This window comes from Brugia malayi (genome assembly GCF_000002995.4).
Source record: "Brugia malayi strain FR3 genome assembly, contig: Bm_v4_Chr2_contig_001, whole genome shotgun sequence".
Classification (NCBI taxonomy): domain Eukaryota; kingdom Metazoa; phylum Nematoda; class Chromadorea; order Rhabditida; family Onchocercidae; genus Brugia; species Brugia malayi.
The window spans coordinates 342,283-361,786 of record NW_025062476.1 but is presented as its reverse complement, the minus strand read 5'-3'; the positions used below and the strand labels follow the sequence as shown (position 1 = coordinate 361,786).

The following is a 19,504-nucleotide window of genomic DNA, read 5'->3' as shown; positions in this document are numbered from 1 at the left end:
AAGAAATTTTCAATATTTCACACTTTCGATAAGTGATAAGTACATAAATTATAAAAAGAGATTAAGATTGAAAATTTAAAATATATATCATAAAAATGAAAATGGTTGAACATTTGTTTGCAATTCAAATTCGTGAAAAAATAGCTTTGTGCAATTCAATATTTGAGTTATTTTTGGGTTTCATTTTTGATTCTGTATGAAGCAGTCACGAAATTAGTGTAAAACTTTGTTACTTGAGGTACTCTGGGAAAAAAAGTTTATATAGTTGTAGTATAACATTTCGGAAATGAGTGATGAGAAAATGGGAAAGGGTAGGAGCAGAGAACAGATATTTCAGAAAATCCTCGTAAATTTTCCGTCTCAAATTTCGACTTCTCAACAAAAACATATCTCTCTGGAATTTTGAATTATACTTAAAAGTTGCATCGTCGAGCAGAAAAGATACCTGAAGGAAAAAGAGGAAGAGATGAAATTCAACCCTGATCTTAGACTGAAAGATAAAACTGAAACATCTAATTGATAGGAGAAGCACCATAATTAATTCTGAACCATTATTAGCTCGGAAAACGGCTTTGGAAGTGAAACATACAGACTGGGAATAGCATATTTCCAGAAAAAGAAAAAACATTAGTTTAGTTTAAAAGTGTCAAAAAATTCATGGACAGTTGGTGGTTTTTCCTCTTTAGGTTCGTAATTATCTATGCTGCATTTCGAGCGAATCGAGATTTGCCACGAGCCAGCTCCTCTTGTATGTCTTCTACGCTGCGACCCTTCGTTTCCGGAACATACATCCAGGTGAAGAATGCGAAAAATGCCAGAAAACCAGAGAATATCAAAAAGGTGTACTGGTGTAACATTTGCTAAAAATTTTCAACTCGTTTGTGTGACATCGTAAATATAATCTACAGTAGGAGGACATTATATATCAAAAAATAATTCTTTGATACATAATGCATATTTCACTCTTAATATCTATCCTGGAACAATGACACAAAGTAATGTTAAGTATTAACAGATTTTGCGAATTGTCGAATATTCCTACGATTATTATCAAAGAAATAAAAAATAGAATTGTCGCTTACGTTAAGAAATTCGAATGATGTTCCGACGAGGAAATTTGCAGTCCAATTAGTTGCTGCGGCAACCGAATTTGCAGCACCACGTGCACCCGATGAGAAAAGTTCCGAGACGAAGAACCATGGAATGGAACCTTAAAAAAAGAAATAGCAGTAATGACGAGACTTTCAGTAATAATGAATGAGCATTCCGTATTTGCAAGAATCTGTAAGAAACAAAAGAAAGAAATAAAAGGCTTCCGAATGTTTTAATGCTGGAAAAATCTTACCTGGACCAGTCGCAAAGAAAATCACAAAGAGGAAAACGAATAAGCAAGCAGGATAAGATGCCCACTTATTGCCTGTTTGATCTGATGTCTGCAAAATGTTACTCGCTTTCATTTCTTGCTGCATAAATTTTATTCAAGAATTTCTATCATTAAAATACTCACGAAGAGGAAAAGGAACAAACAAGCGGAATAAGCTGCCCACTTGTTGCTTGTTTGATCTGATTCTATAAAAATACACTTACGTAGACTGAGATGAAGATTACAATAGCGATGGAAGCGAAGAACATTCCAATCAAACCAATCATAAGTAACATGACACGCCCGCATTTCGGATGGTCCACCTAAATTAGCAACATCTTTTTGAATGATAAAACCCAAAAGTCAAGTCAAAAAAGCTAAACTTGACAAAAGCCATGAAGAATTTCGAAAGTTTTCCGACAAATCTCTTTGGATCTCCGATAGTACATTTAAAGTTCATTACTTCTAATATTATTTCATGCCAACATTTAGGAACTTCGAATTAGTTCATTCTTCTAGTGCACCCTACTTATTTCAGAATTATTAAACCGTGCCTCTGCGATCACAGAGTAAAAATTTTTTTTTGTAAAACTCAATAATGTACTCTGAGAATAGTGAAGGGAAACTGACCAAATAAACAGAAATAACAGTCATGAGGACGTTAATTAAACCCATCACCAGTGTAGCATACACGGCTTTATCACCCAGTCCAGCACCTTCGAAAATCATTGTGGAGAAAAACATGGCGACATTGATACCAGAAAACTGTTGCGCTAACATCATCAAAATTCCAATAATCATGGGCCAAAGTAGATTACCACGAAACAAATCGAAGATACCCATCTTGGGAACAGCGTTTATCTTAGCTTGCTCTTCTTTCATCATGTCAATTTCAGCTTTCACCTGAAAAGTTCATCATAACCCAGTTCTCTTTTCTTAAATATACTATATACATTTAAAAGACAATTCCAAATTAATAATACTAACCTTGCGACAGTAACAATTCTTGTCAAAAACTTTTCACAATCCTGAAATACAAAAAAATCTTGGAAAAAACATTACGTTGTCCTTTCCTCGTAACTTTTTCAGATCCTCTTCAGCTTGTTCGGCGCGATTTTTTACAATCAAACTGTATTTTGGCGATTCCGGAATCATTGGCAGCGTAGCTATTTGGAAAACCACTGGTACCACGGTAAATCCTGCAGTACTTCGAAACTGGGTAGCTGACTGATAAGCTTATAAGTAAACATAAGCTTATGCAGAGTTTATGTATCAATCAAAAAATAATCAATTACGACCAAATCTTTTTTCTTCTACTTTCTTATAACAACAAAATGAACAAACAGCATATTTTACGGAAGAAAAAAATCGAAACTAAAACTCACCAAAAACCATGGGCCACAATTTCGCTGATCCAAGAATTTGTGGTAAACCGATAATCTGCGAGAATAAAATGCCGATAGTGACTAAAAGTTGCGCGACACTACCTAGCGAACCACGTAAATTGACTGGTGATATCTCGGTAAGATACATTGGTACTAAACCTGAGCTTAAACCTGAAATCATACAAAGAAGTACGTAATTAACGGTTTCATAAATTGGCAACAGTTCCGCGATGCATTTAAAAAAAAAAAAAAAAAAAAAAAAAAACAAAATTATTTGTCAATATATCAATATCACCAATGCTATTAGCTGTTGTTTTGTCAATAGTTAGATAAGCAAATGAAAAATAAATACAGATTATGAAGTATCGAAATGCTTACCAGAATTAATACCAATAACAAGACGTCCAACTATGAGTAACGGATACATATTAACATAATAAGCCAAAGTCATTAGTACAGCAGCCAAGACAGCCACAACATTATTAAATACCATAGCGCCCTTACGGCCTAACCAATCAGCCATTTTACCTGATCCCAACCCGCCAATCATACCACCCACAGCGAATATACCAACTGCTATGGCCCTGAAAGACTCCAACATGCCATTACAGTTAAAATACTATCTGGTAAAACCTCGAAATGTAAGGAATGAATGTTTGAATTTTAGTTAAATTTGTTCAAATCTGATTTCAACGTTTTTCTACCAAATTACAAAAACCTGCCATAATCTAACTATATAGCACCACTGTTTCTCGAATTCGAGTTTTTTCTCAGCAAAAAATGATTTATTTTCAGCGAGGAATAATTTATTAAAAATAATAATTATTATAATAATTAATAATAATAATGATATACCATTGAACTCTGCCAATTTCATCAAGCGATAATGTTTCGTCGAAAAGTTTCTTATGCGAGTCAATCATCCATAATTTGATTACCTGAAATTGCTCTCCGGACAAAAACCTATTTAAGCTTAAAGCAAATTGCAAATACGTGAAACGTAGACTAGAAAGTATTAAAAAACACTGCATACTTTTGCAGGAACATTGACACATCCGATATGATAACCGAATTGAAATGAACCACCAATTGCTGCCGATGCAACAGCCATTAGTAAAGACTGGGTCCATCCACCCTGAAAATTTCAATGGTTGTTGAGATTAGAAGATGAAATAACACCAAATTTTAATTTAGTTATATTTTGTTTAGTTTAATTTACTTTTCGTAGCAGTAGCAAAGAATAACCCTTAGGTTTATATGAAATGAATTCCATGATATTATCCTACCATAAATTTCACTTTTTCAACACCCAAAAAATTTTCTTCATTGTTAAAAAAAAAATGAAAATTTCATCTCAAACTTTAGAATAACATAAAAATTTGATAATGTGAGAAAAATTTTTTGCACAATTCTATACCATACATTTTGTATAGATAAAAAGATGTGAGTGCCCCGGATGCCTTCAAGAAAATCAGTATATTTCTCTCTTTCCACAGATAAGTAAAAAAAAAAAAAAAAAAAAAAAAAAAAAAAAAAAAAAAAAACAAAACAAAAAAACAAAAGAGAGATGCGTGCTTTACACGTATGATTGAAGTGAAAAGGATAATCGAGAGTAATACATACTTCAATTGCTTGTTGACTTTTCCCCAGCATCTTCAGTTCAATTTGAAAGTGATTTGTCAAAAGTTTTGTACAGCAAGATAGTATCCTTTGCTATAAATGCTAGCACCAAAAGCAGAAAAGTATCAGATTATCAGAAGGATTATTCGGAACAGGAGATGTTGTTGTTGTTGACAAACTGATTTACACTTAGGCTTCTTATTTTCGTCTGCAGCTCAGGAACTGATTCAGTAACACGTTATCACGTGTGACAAACTATTACAGTCAGAGAATTTGATTTAAAGCTCTTGCAGCAAATACTAAATTGCAAAATGCAAACGCAACTAAATTGCAAAACATGCAAAGGTTCACAAATTTTGCCTTTTCTAAGTTTTCCATGTTCTTTACTTGAAATTTGACCGATCCAAACTTAATCTTACACTATGTTTAAAACAGTTTAGCTACAATACCTAGATCTTACATATTTCACTGAAAAAAAAAATGATAATTAAGTAATGAGTGAGTCTTGATTTCTGTAGACGAAGTATTCAAGTAATAATTCATATATAAATAGAACTTTGCTAATACTATATGAATTATGAAGACAAATCTTTGCAGTGACATTACTGTTAACGAAAAAGAAAGCAGAAAAGATAAAACTGAGGAAATGATGAAAAAAGGAAGCAATAAAAAAGCTATAATTCGACCACAAAACCATAAAATTACTTTTGCAATTTCTGAAAACATAAATACAAATGTTGACGAATGCTGCATCATATTTTAATAAATATTGATGAAGTAAAGGAAGAAGATTAGTTGTAAACTATTAGTTGCTGTTAACAGTGTGACCGTAACGATCAATGATTATGAGAAGAGCAATCAGAAATATCAACACAACTTCGTTTTGCTCCCTTCATTTTTGCAATTTGATTGCTCTTTTCTAATCTGCATGAAGTCAACAACTCACTCAAGTGGGTCCATACAATTAGCTGGATTTGATAGGAATATCTGTTATCTATTATCACTTATCAATGCTAACTCAAAGCTTAGAATGATTGGCGAACATGCAGCCGAGCATCAACTCAAAGGGACAATTTTTATGATAAGCAACAGAAACAACACAAAAGTGTACAATTTATAGCATTCAATGATCTTTTATGACATTTCACTATGCAAAATCTTTGTTCGTTTTGTTTTATCAGTTTTGGAATTCATTGTGCGAAATTAAAAGCATATTTGTTAAAGTATATGAAAAATTGCAAATGATAAAGATTAGAAACTAAAGCAAATGATAAAGATTAGAAACTAAAGCAAATGATAACGATTAGAAACTAAAGCAAATGATAACGATTAGAAACTAAAGCAAATGATAACGATTAGAAACTAAAGCAAATGATAAAGATTAGAAACTAAAGCAAATGATAACGATTAGAAACTAAAGCAAATGATAACGATTAGAAACTAAAGCAAATGATAACGATTAGAAACTAAAGCAAATGATAACGATTAGAAACTAAAGCAAATGATAACGATTAGAAACTAAAGCAAATGATAAAGATTAGAAACTAAAGCAAATGATAACGATTAGAAACTAAAACAAATGATAAAGATTAGAAACTAAAGCAAATGATAACGATTAGAAACTAAAGCAAATGATAAAGATTAGAAACTAAAGCAAATGATAACGATTAGAAACTAAAGCAAATGATAAAGATTAGAAACTAAAGCAAATGATAACGATTAGAAACTAAAGCAAATGATAAAGATTAGAAACTAAAGCAAATGATAACGATTAGAAACTAAAGCAAATGATAACGATTAGAAACTAAAGCAAATGATAAAGATTAGAAACTAAAGCAAATGATAACGATTAGAAAACTAAAACACTCAGTTAAGATTTTTCATAAAGAGTGTGTGTGTGTGATGCCAGATGAATGAAAAGTCAAGCTCAGTTCCAGTGAAATGAAATTAATTATAATTGAGATGAGTGTGGAGCAAGCATGGGAAAAAAGAACTGAAATGTTTAGCACCACTGATAACTTGGTTGCTGCTTTGATCATAAAAATTGACAAATTTATAGGAAACATATAAAAGATGAAACACTGAAGAAATAATAGTGAGAGAAGAAAGGAAGAATACAAGATTTCTATCGATATATAGAAGACATCAAATTTGAGAAATGAAAACTTTGCTTAAATTGCTGTGGAACAGTGGGAGTAATGACCCGTACACTACATCATTCTCATCGACAATAATAAAGACACTATGACGAAGTGCAGAGCATCACAAATAATACTGTGATATCCACTGATATCTGTCACATCGATAAGGTCACTTCCTCGGGCTTTCACGAGTCAAATGTCATTCATCAGTGGCCGACGGGACAACACCCAATCACATCAAATTTATCGCCTTATCACTGCTTGCTCATCTTACCTGATTGCAGAACCATACAACTGACAAGAAACTTTTAGAAGGCATGCAATTTGCAATATAATATGATCATTTGGTTATACCCCAATACAACAGTAATTCGTTGCCAGAAATTTAGATTAAATAATCTATTCTTTTGGTAGTTTTTATTTCAAAGTACTTGAGAAAAAAAAAAGACAATGTCATTTCCGACAGATCACCATAAACAGTATAATGCAGAGTGTGAGAAATAATACTAATGAAATTAAAATTAGTTAGTACGGCAAGAATTAGAATTTCTCGAGGATCAAGAATCACTGTAATCTGTGTTAAGGACTTATTTGCTTTTATTTTTGTTTTTGTGGGCAAAAGAAAATGTTTCCTCCTTCTTAGCACACCCAACAAAAGAGTGAAGGTTAAAACAAAGCGGCAAGCTACCCACCCAACTGCATCGCAATTGTTCCCTCCCATCCATCTATCAGCTGTAATTTTCATCGATGCTTGAAATTTAGGCAACACTTTATGGAAACTGAATAAGATGAGTGGCATATGACTGCTAGAAAAGCTACGAAATTAATCAAATATCACAGTAATGACAATGACAGACTAATCACCCATCCCAGTAATGATTCATGTTAAGTGGGCAAAGGTTTCTGAATCTGAATCTCATCGAAATATGAGCAATTTAGAGTTATCAAGTTGAAAAGCAAAACTAACAAAAGAGTATTCGTAGTAAATTCTAATTAGAAAAACTGAAGATTATCTATAATGCATATGATATGATGGTCGAAATATGAAGTAACTACTGCTGCAGTGATGCATACATGAATCTTATGCTTAACAATCTCTCTTATCATCCATGAAAATTACAGTGCTGATATCACTTTTTTCCAAAAATCCTTACTACATTGTCCCTTATCAAATCACATTACATTAAACAAACCAAAATAATGCCTTTTCATTCTGTATGCTAATATTGCTATAGAAAGATGGATGATACCTGAAGCAAATTTATACACATAAAACCTATCTATCATTTTTCCCCTCATGATAAGTTGTAAAGTTTGTTCGTTTATAATTCTGAAAAAAAAAAAAAAAATTGGGAGAGTTTGGGGGTAGAAAGATGGAGGTAAAAATGAGAAATCATCTTTACCTCCTTTTAAAAATCATCCTTAAAGGGCAGAAGAAGGTATGCAAAAAGGAGTTGAAAATGACAACCTTTTATGAAAGTTACGAAGAAATGTTAGACAGAAATGTCCTTTTTTCCGTTTTCTACATGAAATGAATGGTCATAGAAATTTGCAACAAGCAAAAATTTATTTTGCAGAAAAGACTACCGATATCGATAGCTATCAGTAAAGCTATCAGTAGAAAGACTACCGATATCGATAGCTATCAGTAAAGCTACCAGTAGAAAGACTACTGATATCGATAGCTATCAGTAAAGCTATCAGTAGAAAGACTACCGATATCGATAGCTATCAGTAGAAAGACTACCGATATCGATAGCTATCAGTAAAGCTATCAGTAGAAAGACTACCGATATCGATAGCTATCAGTAAAGCTATCAGTAGAAAGACTACTGATATCGATAGCTATCAGTAAAGAGATTCATTCATTGTCAGAAGCAGTTTTCATATCTTTCTTTTTTCCGGCAATAAGTCAGGTCAGTCAGTCGCCTTCACCTACACCAGCCTTCACCTCTAGTAAGTAATGAAGACTGTCAACTGTCAGTGGTTGTAAGCCATATGGAAAAACTTTTCCTTTGCTAGCGGTGCAGTTATCATCCTTCAGCAAAAACACTTCGCTCCAACACAATGACAAATAATGGAATTCAAAGTGTAAAGTTGCATTTAAAATAAGTCGAGGAGTGCGAACAGTATCATAAAATAGGAGAGAGGATATTTAGGAGAAATAGAAAAAATGTACCTCTACACTTTCCTGATTAGCCATTTAATTTTGTTGTTAATGAGATGACCGTCTTCACTTGGCTCACACAGATTAAATTCCCAATAGGAACCAATAAGCAGAATAATTTGTAACAAATCGTTCTACAAGCGCAGTTGTTAACCGTCTAACAGCCGCTTCTCACGTTCATTCACACAGATTTACAGCAGCAGATAAAAGTTTACAATATAAATTATATGTTTTTGTTATAATTTCTGGAAAATATGCAACTTTGGAGTTCTTTTGATGTAAATGAAATCATTAATTAGATGCTGAATGCTTATTGTTCTACAAAGTTAATAGTTTAAATACTTGAAAATTTTTATTTCAAAGCCCCATTGAGAAAGTTAATACTTCTAAATCCTCACTGTAAACTTTTTTAATCCATGATTTCTCATCTAAAATTTTTAACAGTTATATGTGACTGAAAAGAATGGAAAATAGCAGAAACATGGAAAGATATACAGAAATAATTGGCTAAAAAAAGCAAACAGATTGTTTACAGAAAAATCTATTGGAATTGAAAATTACATTTTGAATGGAATTGAAAAATACATGGCAGAAATTGTGTTCACATTCAAGAAAGCACTGGCAGAGTAAAATTTTGCTTGCTTAACTCACTCAGTGAACTGAAGATGAAAGCATTGTTCGTTGAGAGAGCTAAGAAGAATAGCAAGAATAGATTAGTGAAAAGATTTAGTGCTTATCTATTTTCTTTAAGCATAAGCGGAACTACTTGCTTCTTTTTACTGAGTCATCAACAGATAATTATTGCTAGATGACTTTGTTTCATTCAAGAAAGATGATGACCAACAATTTCCAATTTTAGAGAAAAATATTATCTCTTTTTACTACTATTGGAAGAATGTTTTTTTGATAGCTCATCCAGTTTATTTTAATGATCTACAAATCCAATATATCGCACACTTATTTAACTATTCAGCAAATGCTCAATATCTTTCTTAAAGTTTATCCATTTCATTTTAACCAGAGCCCAAATCAAATTAGCTAAAAATTGCGGATTTTGTGGCTGGGCAATTCGCTCCTTGATGAGTTTTTCGGAAAGCAAGTTCCGACCAGTAAATTTGTGGCAAATTCCTCCTTTACCCACAACAAAAGGCTTTTGCATATTATCGTAAGAGTAAACAAGCTTTGGAACTTAAAGAATCTTTTTGTAGAAGAAATAGCCCAGAGCCACTTATCTGAAGCTTCATTTCACCGCAAACATGGGAACGAGTTACTAGCTGGATGATGGCGTGGGGAAATGTAGGGCAGATTGTCCAATGAAGAAAGTTACGTAGATATGATCCAAGAACAGAAAAGAACTGAAGTCTCTTTCCGGAATGCCACTTTTCCTAACGTCGGGGAGATGGAATCAAAAGATGGGTGACACGTGACAACAATTAACTATCTATTACATACCTACAAAAAAAAGCAATGTACTGCTGTAGCAGTAGTTTTTGTTAGTAAGTTTGTCCTCCTTCCTCTTTTACCGCTCCCTTTCCGGTTTTTATTGGTAGTTTCCCCTGTCAGCTTTTGTTGCTAAGCTCTGCCCTCTCACTCAAAGTAGTACCAAAGATCATCTTTTAATGGTAAACAAGCAGATAACCAATGCATTTAAACACAATATGTTAGTGCAAATGTTGATACAGCCATAATATATTATTCACTTTTGTATAGAAAATGGCACATGCACAATTCCATTTGTGTACGACAAATATTTGCGTGTTTTGCAAACGCTGCAAACTCGTTTGTAGGGATAGTAGTAGTAGTAAAAAGGATGTTGCGAGAATTACGAGGGAAGAGACAACACTTCCGAATACACACACAAAGAAATACAGTAAAATAAATAAGGCAAACAGGAGAGATCAATTTTAGAGGGAACGAATTACTTTGTTAAAATTAATTAGCAAACATTTGCATAATTAATAGATATGACCTGAAAATGAGAGAGGACATTTTCACCATCCATCAAATATAGTACAGACTAGAGCGAAACCTTAGCAAGACTTCACTGACCTTCATATCATCGTAGATCGGTTTACCGAGTGCTTTCGCTGCTTCCTCATGTTTCAGTAATCTTTCCTTTTCAGCAGCTTCCGATGACGGTGCTCTTCCTTTCTGCTCGTTACTTGCCATTACTCTGGGCAGGGAACAACTTAATTATGATCTGAAATGATTACAAAAACTAACATTCGGTTATAGTTTCAGGACGATTTTCAACGAAATGACTGAAAGAAAATTGGTATGCAAATGACACAAGAATAGATGGGTAAATCAATTTAAGCAAATAATATCGATTGATGTCATCGTGAGAAGAACTTCGCTGGCTTATATGCTCTCATAGTTAACTTGTAACTATTCCTACCCTCAAATTTACTGTTATGTTAGCGAGGTTAGTCCATCATAACATTCTTTTAAAGCTTTTCATACTTCCTTCCCTTTAATAAGTTTTGCTGGAAAGGAACAACTGACTCTCTCTCTCTCTCTCTCTTCTCGTCCTTTGCTATATTTATGGTGTCAGAATGGAAATGAGATGAAATGAGAGATTGCTACGTTCCTTTCTTTCAGACATCGGCGAGTGGACGAGAAAAAGAAGTGAGTGCTGTTTAAGGAGAGGGAATTATTCCCTGGCTAATGGGCATTTTAACCGCTAACTCATTTAACAAAACAGAATGTGTTCCAGTATGGGAGATGACAAGAAGCACCGATTCGTTGTCATCTCCTGTAACAAAGATGACACAGAGAGGGAGAGGGATTCTTCTGATGGGTTAATATTCCGATGTCTCTTTCAAGTAGAGTGACTCTATATGAAAGTACTTTAGAATAAATAAATGCATGTGCAAAGGATGAAAAGATTTCCGGAAAGGATCCGGACACACTGCATCTAGCATAGACAGACACAGATATGCACAGAAGATGGACAAAGATCAGTCTTCTGAGCAGTACAGATCGTTTTGTTCATCGTGCGAATGTCATTTCTAGAGAAAGTACGATGATGCTGAGAGGAGGATGGAGAAGTGAGGCGCAAAGTGCTTCTTCCACTTTCACTTGCACTTGCACTTGCACTTGCACTTCTATTTGCGTCTGCACTGATCTCACAGTATCACTGCTACTAATTCGATGATCAAACATTGCTTAACTGCTGATTACTGACACTGAAGCAAGTGCTCTGCATTCTTCATCTAATCCTAAGTTAGCAGACTAGCAGCAGTAGCAATAGCAGTAGCACTACAAGCAGATTACAGTTCTTCATGCAATGCTGCTTGCTGCCATTTCAAATGCGACACGTCGAATTCACTTGCACTGCAACTCAGCCTGCATAAAAAAGCAGAGAGATGGTTGATTGGATGTTGTGACGTGTGGTAAGGACGGAATAAGGAATAAGGAAGGTGAGAGAAGGCTAGCATATCTCTTCTAGATGATACCGATTCACCAGGAAGAGGTGAGGTGAGCAACAGAGACGGGCGCTGATGTATTGTTGTGCGCCATCTTAACAGGTGCTCAAAGAGAGGAGGCTCTTCTTTTATTGAGCCCACAAATTTGCTCGTTACAATAAGAGAAGCACAAGGAAAACAAAAGTTCATAGGACAGACTCATCAGTCATTCTCGACCACAAAATACCTTTAAATTACTTTAAAGAAAGGAAAGAAAACTTTCATTAAACCCATCCAATCATTAAACTTATACAACAAGCAATTCACATCTTTTCAAATGTTCACATAAATAATCCAGCAAAATTAATTAAATGTTAAGCATTTAAGCACTGGTACAATAATGAGTAATTTAACTCTCTCAGTCACATCTGCTGATTGCAGTTTAGCTGATAAACTACGACAAAATTGTGTCTCTCCTACAGAAATGCATGTCACATCGTTTCAAACCAATGTCACAAAGGGAAAAAAACGATTTGATGAAAAGCAATCAGAAGTGGAAGTGAACAATTCAAAATTATTAGCCTTATTAGAAATAACATAATAACGATACGATTTTATGCCAAATATTACATTCGAAATTTCTATGAAAGAATTTTGATTGAACGGTAATGAAGAGAGATGGAAAGATTAGAAGGGAAGAGTACAGGTAAGTACTGCTGAATTCACCTTACCCATCAGATATTTATTACACTACACTCCACCACAACACTGAAAATGATTGCAAATTTCGGAACAACACAAATCATTTCTCTTCAGAAATTTCAGGTAGGTAAAAGAAGAGGGAAATATAATTGTGATGGAACGCAGATGCAAAAGAATCTCTGAAATCTCTCATCAATTTTGATTCACCCAGTACAAAAGCGGAATGTCCGAAAGCAATAGCTAATCGGAGAGAAAACTTCTTTTAACAGAATTTACAATTTAGATGTCGCAAATACCACAATGTTACACAGTTGACAGTTTACATTGAGAACTTGCAACAAGATTTTAATAAAAACATCACTTTACTCTACTAACTTTCACTGAGCTGCTAATTCGATCGAAAAATCGGAAAGAACGAAATGAGTGGAAGCTGAAATGAATTTTAAAGTGGCTGAAAATGATTTAAAAATGATGAAATCAGTGGATCATTCTTCTGCATTCATTGCTCGGTCATCTCGGAATGAAATTTTTCCGGTGCTCTCTGACTGTCTCAGTAATCAACGACGGATTGAATTTCGAAAGATGACAGTAGAAGCAACAGAAATAAATAAACGTAAACAGGGTAAGAGGAGGAGGTCTTAGTTGAGAGTATGCATTTCAGTATCCGGTAAGTATTCTCTACCATCTCTTATTGCTATCGATTGGAGAATTTCCATCTCTTTAAAAGATTTTTGGAGACAGCAACAAACAGAGAGATGTTGAAATAATTAGCCAATCTCTTCAAGAACTAATTGTTTCCATTTGCTAAGTCCATAAAGCCATCCTATCATTGCTTCCATGAGGACATCACTGTCACCCTTACTTTTTTTTTATCAAAATTAGCCATTCAAATCTGATGCAATATATAGAGCTCCGTGCTACTGATATATTGATAAAGTTTCCTCCACTTCTTAATCTTATCTTCATCCTTTCATCCATACAATCAATCGAAGGTCGCTTCCAGTCACAGTTAAAGATCTTACTTTGTAAGATTCCTTGTCTCAAAAAGGCTATACTCAAATTAATTATCAAAAAATTTGGAGAATGATTAATGCAAAAAATTATGCAATGTGTTGAAATTTTGCAAAAATATGATAGCATTGAAATGTAAGCGTTAATGGTCAGATAGTATTTGCATACGCTATCACAAGCATTCTGTCATCAGCTAGGAATCATTATATTACCTTCGATTATAAACCTTGTGCCTTACCTACAGTTCGTGCTGCAGTATTGCCCAGATGAAAAGGAAACTTGAAATATGGAGCAAATTATACCACAACATTCAATGACAACAGTAGTGAATTAAATGTAATTAAAAAAAAACCGGAACTGTGCAGATGTGAATAACTGTGAGACAGTTCCGCTTTTCCGTTGTTCAGATCCCATCTTGTGATAAAAGGGGATTTTTCGAGCACATTAAGATCTAAGACAATATATATGTTTTGCAATGTGTTTCGAAAGTACTCAACCACTCCCATTCTCGTATCAATACAATAACTAAATCAAATCTTCTAGAAGTTTGAGATTTGTCTTATCTAAACTTTTCCGTACAGTGACATCCTCTGGTCGATCAATGCTAGTTGAATTACAACAAAATTAAGTTAATAATTAGCTGCAATGAAAAATTATAGCTAATCGAGTAGTAGATTTGGCTTCATGCTCACTTCAGAATTAGATTTGTACACAGCAGTGGTAGTGGTAGTGGTTGTAATAAAATAGCGATGACTCATGGAAGAAAGCAGTTAAGATGGGAGCTAGGAGAGGAGATGGATGATGCAACTTGTGCATGGAATCAGAAGGGATACTTGTATTATTATGACAGTTGGTGCTTTATAGGAGGAAGTTGCACCGTGTTTTCAAGGTTGTAGTAAAGGTGCAATTGAGAGTTCACTCCACTGTGACATCAAATTTAACGACATCGAAATGAGGCCATATTGTAGGTGTGATGAATGGATGTATTCATTACTGCATATTTAATGGCACACTTATATTCTGGTGACAATGCACATTTAGCATGTACACACCATGGTGCAGAGACCAGTTGTCACAGCAGAAGTTGATAGTTTAGCTGAGGTGTTCATAAATTTTGCTGAAAAAAAAAAAGAAAAAGCAGTTTTTTTTTTTCCAATTTTTAATAGATGATAACATTTTCTGAAGAAATTAATGGAATTAAAAATGAAGTACAAAGAAAAGGATGTAGAAATTGATGAAGCGATAAGTTAGCCTTTAAAGGCAAATGAAAAGTAATTGTAAGGACGGAAAGTGCAGTGCGTGCACGCATTAGATAACATTCCGCAATCAGAAATGATGAAAACAAATAAGGACGGATTCTATTTCTCCATGGAAGATGCAATTCCCTCGAACTCTTCCGCTCTTCCTAACGTACCGTGTGGCTGAGACACATGCAAGGAAGCACACAACATTTCATTCATTTCCAATGCTTTTTTCTTGGCATTCAAAGATGGCGCACGTCTTCTCAAAGATGAAAAATATTTCCAAAAATGAAAAGTGAAATGCCAAACTTAGAATATTTGGAAGAAACTGAAAATTCCTCGTCATTCTGTGATGATTCAAATATTGTCTTCGTCTGCTGATTTAATTTACTTGTTGGACAAATGAAAACGATAATAAAACAGCTTTTTTATTTTTAAAGAAATTTCACTATTTTAAAGAGAAATAGCAATTTCTTTGATAATCATTCGAATTGTCCATTTTTGGCCATAACACTAATCAATTTAAATGTAAAATATGCTTGCCAGCTTTGAAATATGATTTCGAGAAAAGTTTTAATTATAGATTACAGAAAAAAAAAAAAAACACAAAACACAAATACGAATCCATTCCTATGAAGCCAACATGACAGTTACTCTTTTGGCTTTCTCTTGTTGTCTTGTCGAGAAATGCATATAATTTTTGTTTATTCCTTCAACTAACAAATAATTTCTGCTTCAAATTATCAAATTCTTGCCATATCAAAAAATACTGTTTCAACAAAGAAACAAATAGTTGAAGAAAAGTTACTTAGTATGAAAGAGTTATTAGTGGATTAGAATAAATTTCGACGATGAATCATTGTCTTAACATTGCATATTAAAGGAAACCAAAGAGAGATGCAAATTCCCTTGGAAAAGTTAAAGAATTAATCGGAATCATTTGCAACGTAGATTTTCAACAATGGTATGGTATTATCGATTCCTTTCCATTGAAGATACCCACACATTATTATGATGCTAAGTATGGTGTCACACTGTGGTCGCACATCCATTTCTCTCAATTATAAACAATTTTAAAATGTATGACATAAAAAATACGGCTAATACAGGTAGCATTTGGTGGTATTGGTGCTCATATAGGTGCCATAAGTTCTATTGGCAATGATGACAGTACGGTACTGAAGTGATGACACATTTATGACAATTTTGACACTTCTCATTTCCTACTTACAATAAATGGACCAAATTCGAATGAAGATCCTGCTGCTGCTGCTGCTGGAGAGTGACAACGAAAGATAAAAGACTGAACAATTTTGAACTAGTTCTCACATACTCTAATTTGAAATGTAATTTACAATTTGATGATGCATTGAAGAATGTCCAGTATCAGTTACCTTGCCACTTAACGAATTCACTCACTGCAATTAAAATCGGTCTCTATTCCGAAAATAGTCACGCAAGCCTGCTCGTTATCTTTATTTTTCAAATTCAGCATTAAGCAATTTGAAGTTAGAGAGAGAGAGAGAATAAATTTGTGATATATGTTTTGAGAACAGAACAGAATATATGCATCTTCAAATATTCTTTTGTTTCTTTGCTCGAGGAGCATGTTAATAAAGTAAATTCAAACAGAGAGCCATAACCAAGGACTATACGAATAGCGAAATGAGCGAAAGACAAAGATTTCCTCAAATGTAAGAAACTATCAGCAAATTTTGGAAACATTTTGAGCAAAATATGACAACAGTGTGACCTTTCTGGGACAAAACTGCTTTGTCGGTGCGAGACAAGCGTGGTTATATCTATTTTATTGGTATATGAAGGAGGATTAGGAAGCGAGTGCGGCCATGCAGTTGCTGGGAGTCCACTTCAGATGGACGCAGGGATGGACACGCCGAGAGAGAGACATGTAGGTGCATAGGTCACTGACTGCATGCAATAGCCCTCGCGAGCGGATGACCTCACTCAGTCCCACAAAAATGACCCGTATGTGGACAGTTGTGGACCTTCTCATTCCCTCACACTTCGAATGGGTCGATACCAGGGGCCGACCAGCAGTACTTTTGCAAGAATTCTGGAAATTAATTCTTCAAACTTATGTCACACAATGCTATGGACGACTTTAGTTCCAGCAATCAAATGGTACCACAAAATTCACGTAAAATACGAGAGACTTGTAGCTGAAATGTCATCGCCATGGCTACCTTACCTAATCCAATTGGTCGCTATGACACCCTCCCATGCCTCTACAAGCACGATAATCTCGGGCGGGTTGCATTGCGAAATGGGCATGTTTGAAGCCAACAAGAGAGGTGACAAACAAGTATTACGAAAACCATAATGGTAAACAAACAGATGAATGCAACCCATCCATGAATATGCATCACTTCCATAGGAATTCAATTACCCCAAACCCCAAACAACAGTGAGGAGGGATAGGTTGGGCAGAGTGAGTGGACATGGTGTGACATGTCCACCTCACATTACTACTATCTGCCCAAAACCGCCTCGTGTCTATCGATCGTCACACATGCAGCTGGCAGTTATCCAGCCCGCCTAGGATTCGTTTTCATAAAAGTCAAAGTGTTTGGTGCTGGGAATATAACATCTCCTTTTACCCGCAGTTGTCATTTCCCATCGAAACTAATCATTCAAACAGACACAATTCAATTTACATTTTCTCATATCCTTCAAAATTAAAAGTGCTGTGAAGATAATATCGTACAGAAAACGACTAATTACTACTAACGATGAACCTAACAAATTCAGTCAGAAATGAGTTACCCGAAACAGAAAACCACTGTTTGTTTAACTCCGAAGCGCATCAAAACAAAATGAAACGAAACGATTAAATTACTTTTGGTTGTTTCAATTAAATACAAACATATGAAAAAGTTTGCAGAACAATAAGCTTTACTTGTGAAATTTAATAAGCAAAAACATAATAATTTTAAATTAATTACTCTTTCATTCTTTTTTTTCATCTTTTAAAAATTTTTGATGAAAAATTTTATAGGTACTTACAGATGTCTTACTTCACCAGAATGACCTGTACTGTGTCATCAAATAAATTCACATAAAGGCACTAACTTATCAAACAGTTCGCATATGGGAATTTGCATAAAGAGAGAGAGGGAGGGAGAGAGAGAGAGAGAGACTCTTGTAAAAAAAGACAACGTTTAACAAAATGATGAGAGCAGACAAAAACTGGCGGTCAAAATGTTTGGTTCATTATTGTTTGGAGAAGCTCAATCGTTTCATCGATTCATCGACCTCTTAGCCTCAGTGCAGAGATCAAAAATGATTACGAATTTGACACAGGATGAAAGCGAAGAGAGGAAAGATGACGACGACAGGATCTTCCCACCACAATTAGATACCTTCGTCCTATTGTTCAATGTTCATTAAATTTCCTGAACTTTTGATCCATCCGATTACCCCAAATTGGTGTCACTCATGAAATACTTCCTGGTAGTATTATTGAATTAAATTTATAGGGACATAGTATAATACGCAAAAAAACCTTAACGAACTTATTTTATTTTTCGTTCAATTCATTTGATACTATTCCACAAATTTTTTTAGTCCTTTTTCTTCTTGTGCCTGTCAATAAAAAGTAGAATCTTCTTTCTTCTCAGGGAACTATATAGAATTTATACGGAATTTATCAGGGTTGACTTTTCGATTACCCTTTGGATGTGACCCTTTCGGACTGATGACTGCAAACATAAACAACTACAGTCGAAAGAAATAATCATAAAAGAAACGTTGAAAATTTTGCACCAAAATAAGAAAGGTTAAAGTTTCTGATAGCATTACTGAGACTTGTCCAGTCCCAAAGCTAGCTTTTCTATCACAGGCACAACGATCTTGCTGAGTGTCACCAGCAGAACCATCCAATAGTCATAAAGTCGGTGCCAAATACTTTTTTGTCTGCTGAATAAATCAACCAAACATAAATCAAAAAGCATTAATTTCATGTTTTTCTTAACAATGTCCGCATTGCATTCCAAAATAGATAGCAAAGAGATAAGAATTGAAAATAAAAAAAGAATGGTAAAAAATTGAATTTTCAGAGTTAGCGGAGAGACAGCAGCAGCAGTCATTGAGGACGGACAGAGACTACAAGTAGAACTGAAGTCGGTCGGTCGGTCGGTCGGTCTTAACGGATCGGATCTCACATATGGGCTGCTCATTCTCATTCGTTATAACCAGCGATTGACGTAATCCTCCTTTCAAGCAGTGGCATTCTCTGTCCTCGCACGAGAACGCAACGGACAGTACTTATCGCTCATCCTGAAAGGCTGAAAGGGTGCAGCCTCTGACGTTGAAGGGTACAGCGAGGACATCGCAGTCACTGCAGTGAGTACTGCCCGCACGTACTTGGGACGAATCACGTCGAGACTGAAGCATCGATACGTACGTAACGTACCCTCACCTAAAGGCAAAGCAACCGCTCCTCTGCGC

At 34.7% G+C, this 19,504-nt stretch overlaps 1 protein-coding gene across 3 annotated transcripts; it reads right to left on the bottom strand.

Moving 5' to 3' along the window:
• Positions 1-698: 698 nt before the first annotated feature.
• Positions 699-10,845, bottom strand: Bm8362 (the record flags this gene model as incomplete). 3 transcript variants are annotated; one of them, XM_043077951.1, is made up of 11 exons in its annotated part: positions 699-860; positions 1,083-1,210; positions 1,346-1,433; positions 1,588-1,686; positions 1,994-2,266; positions 2,426-2,562; positions 2,749-2,919; positions 3,127-3,332; positions 3,604-3,686; positions 3,782-3,883; positions 10,726-10,845. In XM_043077951.1, 11 exons carry the CDS (start codon positions 10,843-10,845, stop codon positions 699-701), a joined length of 1,569 nt encoding a protein of 522 aa, XP_042933885.1. The 3 variants fall into 3 exon arrangements, with proteins under 3 accessions (XP_042933885.1, XP_042933886.1, XP_001898546.1); XM_043077952.1 differs by lacking the exon at positions 10,726-10,845 and adding an exon at positions 8,689-8,712; XM_001898511.1 differs by lacking the exon at positions 10,726-10,845 and adding an exon at positions 4,372-4,401.
• Positions 10,846-19,504: the final 8,659 nt, after the last annotated feature.